The sequence below is a fragment of the Physeter macrocephalus genome, chromosome 14 (assembly GCF_002837175.3).
Source record: "Physeter macrocephalus isolate SW-GA chromosome 14, ASM283717v5, whole genome shotgun sequence".
Classification (NCBI taxonomy): Eukaryota; Metazoa; Chordata; class Mammalia; order Artiodactyla; family Physeteridae; genus Physeter; species Physeter macrocephalus.
In genome coordinates, this window is record NC_041227.1 from 93,615,177 (window position 1) to 93,622,826 (window position 7,650).

Below are 7,650 nucleotides of genomic sequence, written 5' to 3' on the forward strand. Positions count from 1 at the left end.
GTACCGCAAAAAAAAAAAAAAAAAAATAGAGCTTGTTTAACTATTGTTAGTTGACTTGGAGCCAAATATTCCTTCCAAAGTGTTATAAACTGACTTGAATCTGAATGGCTTTGGATAATTATAGTCATGGTAAACAAAGCAACATGTCTTAAATTACAGTTTTACTAAAATCCAAGAGAAAGAGATGTCACCCTTATCCTCATTCATGCCTTATGTGTATCTTTGATAAAAATGCAGATTTATGAATCATATGCAGTAGGGCATAAGTATTTGTATTCCAAAAAGATTAATCATAGAATTCATTTAGATAACTAAAATTCAGGTTTCCTTTAATGCATTTTTGGGGAGAAGGAAAGAATGATTTAACACTTTTTACTTTAGATAGGGAGTCAAATGCATAATGACGTATATGTAAATTATAGTGTAAAACACTCATTTATATTTAGAATGTGTTTAAAAGTAAACAGAAATTCACTTAGTTGTCTTAAATCTTCATAAGGCCTAGCCCTAGCCTCCTTTATTTGGCCAGAGCCTAACTGAACTGGATAAATCGCCCTTGGATGACTGAGAATTAATCAAGATGACCCCATATAAAATGTTCGGGCTTCCCTGGTGGCGCAGTGGTTGAGAGTCCGCCTGCCAATGCAGGGGACACGGGTTCGTACCCCGGTCCGGGAGGATCCCTCATGCCGCGGAGCGGCTGGGCCCGTGAGCCATGGCCACTGAGCCTGCGCGTCCGGAGCCTGTCCTCTGCAACGGGAGAGGCCACAGCAGTGAGAGGCCCGCATACCGCAAAAAATTAAAATTAAAATTAAAATGTTCATACACATGTGACAACGATTACTAGTTAAAAATACACATCATTTAAGTCTATAAAACCTTCCTTATTTAAACATGTTCTGATTATATACTTTCATTGTCATTGTCTTTAGTTACCAGTGGCAGTGTCCTCATGATGAAAGGTGCCATTTGTGGCCTTGGTGCTGAGCAAATACAAAATGACTTTCTGGTCCTTATGAGTCCCAGAGCTCATTAATCCATGGCTAGATCAGCTAGCTCAATTACAGTTGCTAATGTGATGCCCTGCTGCTGCTTTTCTGTACTAGAAACCAACTGGAGAATGATACAACATTAAAAGAGAGGTGGTTTAAGGAGCAGCTGTTCAGGCTCATAAAACACAAAGTAAATCGTAGTAAAGGAAGATTCTCTCTTGGGAAACAAAACATAAAATGAAAGGCAAACATAACTTCATCTGTAGGTTAATCTGTTTCTGTTAAGATGGTAGAGTCAGGCTCTGTCTTCCAAAATAACACATGAATTAAGAGTCTTTTTATCCTTAATTATAGGCCTAATGTCATAGGCAGGCCAATGTCTAGTTTTCTAGCTTTCGTTCAGAGAATAAGTTTGAGCCTTGCTATCAGGTTCCAGTCTGTCCCAAGGCTTTTTGAGGCCTAGAGTGAATGCACTGGAGATGATGAAGAGAAATAAATACAATTTCAGTGGCTGATGATGACATATGGATGCCGATTTAGAATTGGGGGATCTTGGACGTGTGTTCCCTAAAGCCTGATAGGGACTGGGGTATCTAATGAATTTACTTAAAGGTCAGTCTGGAGAAGTCCTGGCTTCTCAAAACAACTACTAATGTACGGCTAAGGAGTATCAAAAACTAAGCTCCTTAAGTGGTCTTTCTGGCTGAAAGTGGTGGGGTTGGGCGTATTAAGAAATCAGGCCGTCATAGATCATTCTCTGGTGATTCTTTCTAGAGCAGAGGCAGGAGCCGACATTTCTGAAGGGAGTGGAGGGTAAAGTGAGGGAAGTGGGTGGGGTCTATCAGGTTAAGGACAGCCGAGTTCTCCAGAGTTGGCGTCCAAGGAGAGGAGGGGAAGGAAAGGTTTATTTCTTACAGGCTGTAGCTTTGTTTTATTCTCTAAGCCTTCCCTTTTGTTCTGCTTTTAGGGTCTGCCCAGTTTGAACGCCTAAATTTAAGTTTTACATCAGTCACTGGAGAAGAACTTTCAATTTAACAAAACTGTTTTTAATGTGGTTCTTCTAGTGTTTGTTGGGATACGTATAAGGTCTAGTTTCTGTAGATTAAGATTAATCTGGTAGATTAAGTCTAGCAGGGGAGACAGTAGAGAAACACAAATGACACTATGGAATCAAATGTTAATTTTTCTAGCTCACACTAATTTCTCCCTTCTCTGAATACTTCTGACATAAAAATTTAATTAGTGAAAACTTTCTGGAAAAGGGTCATCCTGCACTGAGCTTTTTTTTTTTGAAATTTTTGTTTTTTGGCTGTGCCACATGGCTTGCGGGGTCTTAGTCCTCTGACCAGGGATTGAACTCGGGCCCTCGGCAGTGAAAGTGTGGAGTCTTAACCACTGAACCGCCAGGGAATTCCCTGCACTGAGTTGTATAGCATGGGAGTAGGATTGGGTTTTGAGGAACAGAAGAGTAAAGTTATGAAGGTGATAACGAGCTGAGTGCATTGAGTGGACAGTAAGGAGAGACATAGACAGGCCTGACAGGTGAGCAGGCTCCATGATGGGAAATAAGGTTGGGTGAAGTTACAGAGAGCCTTTAATATCCAACCATGTTCATCAGAGAAATGCAAGCTAAAACCACATTGGGGATACCATTACTTACTCACCAGAATGGCTAACATTAAAAATACAGTGCCAGATTTGGCAATAATGTATTGTTAGAACAACTGGAACTCTCTTCCTTTGCTGGAGAGTATGTAAATTCCTTCAAGCCCCTGGAAAACCGTTTGGATAAAAATATTCTTAGCTGCTTTATAAATAACCCCACACTGAAAACAACTCACATGTCCACCAACACGAGTGAATAAATTATAATATATTTACACAGCAGTAAAGACAAATTAGTGATACCCACAGCACCATGAGTGAATCTTACAGGCATTATGTCAACAAAGGTTGCCATACACAGCAGAGAATATGCTGTGATTCCATTTATATGAAATTAAAGAACAGGCAAAACTAATCAGTGGTTATATAAGTCAGAATGATGTTTACCTTGGGGAAGGTGTGGTTATTGACTGGAAGGGAGCTAGGGAACCTTTGGAACCCTGGAAATATTCTGTATATTGATTTGAATGGTGGTTACCTGGGTGTATACCTATGTAAAAAATTGAACCGAGCTGTATATGTAAGATTAGTGCACTTTGCATACCTGTTGAATGTATGTTATGCCAAAGTAAAAAAAAAAGAAGACAAATAGATCAGGTCATGGAGTTTAGATTTGTTATGGGAGGTAATAGGAAAGCATTATTGAATCTTCAACAAGGAAGTGACTTGAAGAAAGGGTGGTACTTCTGAAATTATTCATCCTGTGGTGGAGAGTGGAACAGTGTTCACATCAGTTATCATATCTAGGTCAGATATAGTGCTAAATGCTATAGGAGATACAAAATATCCATGACCTGGTCCTTATCCTTGAGAAGTTTATGACCTTTCGTAAGAGACAGGTTATAGGAAACCCAGAAAGTTACAGTAAACGATAAATGCTTAATTCATGGTGTTATAGAAATAGTGCTGAGGTCAGACCTGGGTTCAAATCCTAATTTTGCAATTTATTGGCTTTAGGACTTCAGTCAAGCTATTTATTTCCCTGAACCTTGGTTTCCTTATCTGTAAAATGTGAATAATACCTACCTTTTTTTTTTTTTTTTTTTTGATTGAGAGATATGATATTTATAGATTGTAGTACAGCACAGAAAACAGCCAATAAATGTTCCCTTTTTTGTTTTAAACCCTGTACCAATGGAGCAATACTTTTTTTTTTTGGACAGTGTGTGACGTCAGTTTAGACCATGGTTCTGCCAGTTACTAGCTATGTGATCTTAAGTAGGTTACTTAGTTTCTTTGAGTCTCAATCTCTTTTGGGGGAAGAAAAGAAAAAGGAGGGGAAATTATGCCTTGAGAGAGTTCTGTGAGAATTAAGTTAACCTAGCAGATATATAGTATCTAGCACAAAATAGTCACACTTAATAAATACAGAGTCTGTTTCTTTTGACTGTATTGGAGTATATCAATACAAATGTATGGAGCAAATAATACAGGCAATAAGACTGGATTAGGGTGGTGCCTGGGGTGCAGAAAGAAGAAGCGGATAGTAGTGTGTATTTTTTAAAAGATAAAGCAAATTTGATACAGAAGAGGAAGGTATGTCTCTATACTTCTATTTTTGTCTTTCTATAAGATGAAAATAATATAAAATATTGAAACATCCTTGGATTGTAATAATGCTAATTGAAGGTTTTATGACATCATTGGATAGTATGTTTAGGTGTCACAACCCCAAAACTGGTACCTTACTACTAAATTTATAGTCTTGTTCTAATAATAATTTTAATAGACATTGTCATCTAAGCTCCACCAAAAAGTGAATGACTTTTCTGTGAGTAGAGACCCCTGTCACAATCAAAGCAAAACCTAGAAGCATAAAGGGAAGGAAATCCATTTATAAAATGTATGGAATTATTTGTCACTTGAAATATAATCAGCAGAGCAGCAACCCAGGTCTTGTTGTGTATCAGTGGTGAGTGATTTCTTGGCTAAGGAAGTTCAACTTGCAGGGCAAATACTAAGCACTAAATATTAACATTTCAGAATTGTATTGTTCACAGTGTTTATTTAAGAACTCAGAAGTTGGCTGATATCAAATCCTGGACATCAACCTTCCAATTTTTGGAGCAATGGTAGATTTCCTGTGAAATTTCTGGCTTGAATTTAACCACTGATTTCTTGTGTTTCCCAAGCTAGAAGAAAATGAAGAGGTAAAAAATACTGCTTCCCCCTAGCCATCGCTCATCTGTCCTCCTTTTTTCCAGATATTCAGAGTGGTGTGCATCTGTTTGGGTAATCCACCAGAGACGTTTACCTGGGAGTATCGAGACAAAGATAAAAACTATCAGAAGATTGGCCCCATAACACCCTTGAAGTTTTACAGGGACCATGTCAAGCCACTCTTCAATATGGAAGATAAGGTGGGAGACTGGCACTGGCAGCCACTGGCTGTTTACTTTCAAATGCCTCTTGACTACAAGAAAGAATACACGATTCCTGGGTTACCACGCATGGTCATCAAACTAGACACTAAACAAAATTTTTCCTCCTTCCTCTGAGGTATTTTATGTACCAATTCATTTGGTCATATTAGGATCCCCAGTGCTCCTCTTCAGAGACTTTTCTAACTATGGGCCAGCAGTCAGTTTAATTCCCATATGCTCCCCTGATTTGGACCCTGAGTCATTCTCAGGTGTGAAGACAATAAAAGTATACTGGGTGTTTCTTACCATGGGTTCAGAGCATCACTCTACTGTGGGCCTCTCTCGGGACTCTCTTGTGGAAGGGAGCAGTGTCCCATCCTAGTTTTTCCTGCTGACTTCAGGGCTTCTCCACCTGCCTAGCAAGATGACTAGAGCCCCTTCTTCATTGGCATCTTGACCGTCTTAAAAGCCCATGGCGTTCTTTTATGATTGGAGTCCCAACTCAGTTGTGGTACTGCCAGATGTTGAGCCTTTCTGGTAACTTGAGAGCAGAGGTCTTGTAGTGATGGACTCGTGAATCGCCATCTTGCCTTACTCAGTGCACACAATTCTGCAGAATTAGTTTTGGGGTGATTCCTGCCAGTAGGAAAAACAGGTTGATGCAACTCCCAAATATGTCCCTTATACTAATTAGAATATACAGGGACCTCTCTCACATGACCTTGCCACCTTTTGTTTCTCAGTTATTTAACAATGTGTAATGCTTGTTCTTGCAGGCAGAGGCGCTAAGCTTGATACAAATATATGAACTTAAAGGAGAGGTCTGTATCTTGCTTGACACTCCCGGTTTTATGTTCTAATCAACATGTTCTTGATCTCAGTAGATTTGTTTAGTGAATGACCCTCGGCCCCACCACAAGTACAGCAGACTTTACACGGTGGACTACTTAAGCAACATGGTTGGAGGGAGGAAAACTCTATATAACAACCAGCCCATTGACTTATTGAAAAAGGTGGTTGCTGCCTCCATCAAAGATGGAGAGGTTGGTATTGTTTCTTTGTCTTCTGCATAGGGGTTAAAACCTTTTCTTCCAACCTCTTTGGTGTAATAGGTAGAACTTATGTTGACTTCTTTCTTCTTCTTTCCTCTATTTCTAGGCTGTATGGTTTGGCTGTGATGTTGGAAAACACTTCAATGGCAAGTTGGGCCTCAGTGACATGAATGTCTATGACCTTGAGTTAGTGTTTGATGTCTCCGTGAAGAACATGAATAAAGCTGAGAGGCTGACTTTTGGTGAGTCACTTATGACCCACGCCATGACCTTCACTGCCGTCTCAGAAAAGGATGATTAGGAGGGTGCTTTTGTGAAATGGAGAGTGGATGTTGGAAAACACTTCAATGGCAAGTTGGGCCTCAGTGACATGAATGTGTGAGTGCAAGACATTTAAAATAGAAAATCATTTGTGGGTTGTGACTGTTGGAGTGCGCTCTTGGTACGAAGTGACTCTCAGCTCAGGTTCACTCAAAGATTAAGGTTGGCCTGAGGGTGGATCTCTTTCTTTCTATTTTGTAGAGTTTGAGGATTCATAGCAGAAACTCCACATATTTATATGCTCTAACCTGGGAAGTCAAGATCATACTTCATATCTGAGTTGAAATTGTTGGACGTTCCTATAAAGTCATCCTACATGAGAAAGACACTTACAAAAAAATTTTTTTTGATTAAAAAAAAATAATAATGTAACACTCAAAGTAATATTGTAAAAGATATAATCAATGTGATGCCAAGTATTTGATACCAAGTATTTATCAAAGATACCGCGTACTTTTTGTCTTTATTTTTGTACAATAATTACTTTTAAAAAGACAGCTTAAGGGACTTCCATGGGTGGTCCAGTGGCTAAGACTCCACGCTCCCAATGCAGGGGACCCGGGTTCAATCCCTGGTCAGGGAACTATATCCCACAGGCTGCAGCTAAGAGTTCACATGATGCAACTAAAAGATCCCACATGGTGCAACTAAAGATCCTGCATGTGGCAATGAAGATCCTGTGTGCCGCAACTAAGACCCGGTGCAGCCAAATAAATAAATATTTTTTTTAAAAAAGGCAACTTAAAAGTTGGATTACTAGGACGTCCCTGGTGGCACAGTGATTAAGAATCCGCCTGCCTATGCCAGGGACACAGGTTCGATCCCTGGTCTGGGAAGATCCCACATGCCACAGAGCAACTAAGCCCATGTGCCACAACTGCTGAAGCCCGTGTGCCTAGAGCCCGTGCTCCGCAACCAGAGAAGCCACTGCAATGAAAAGCCTGCGCGCACCGCAATGAAGAGTAGCCCCCAGCTCACCGCAACCAGAGAAAGCCTGCATGCAGCAATGAAAACCCAACGCAGCCAAAAAAAAAAGAAAGTTGGATTACGAAAGGTTATAAAAATAATAGGCTTCCCTGGTGGCGCAGTGGTTGAGAGTCCGCCTGCCGATGCAGGGGACACGGGTTCGTGCCCCGGTCCGGGAAGATCCCACATGCCACGGAGCGGCTAGGCCTGTGAGCCATGGCCGCTGAGCCTGCGCGTCCGGATCCTGTGCTCCGCAACGGGAGAGGCCACAACAGTGAGAGGCCCACATAC

The 7,650-nt window shown here is 40.5% G+C and overlaps 1 protein-coding gene across 1 annotated transcript in view; it reads left to right on the forward strand.

Moving 5' to 3' along the window:
• BLMH (bleomycin hydrolase) overlaps nt 1-7,650 on the forward strand; it is a 49,473-nt gene that overhangs the window by 23,466 nt on the left and 18,357 nt on the right. Inside the window, 3 exon segments of the mRNA XM_024127668.2 lie at nt 4,862-5,017; nt 5,905-6,063; nt 6,179-6,258. Of these exon segments, the coding sequence (XP_023983436.1) occupies nt 4,862-5,017; nt 5,905-6,063; nt 6,179-6,258 (395 nt within the window).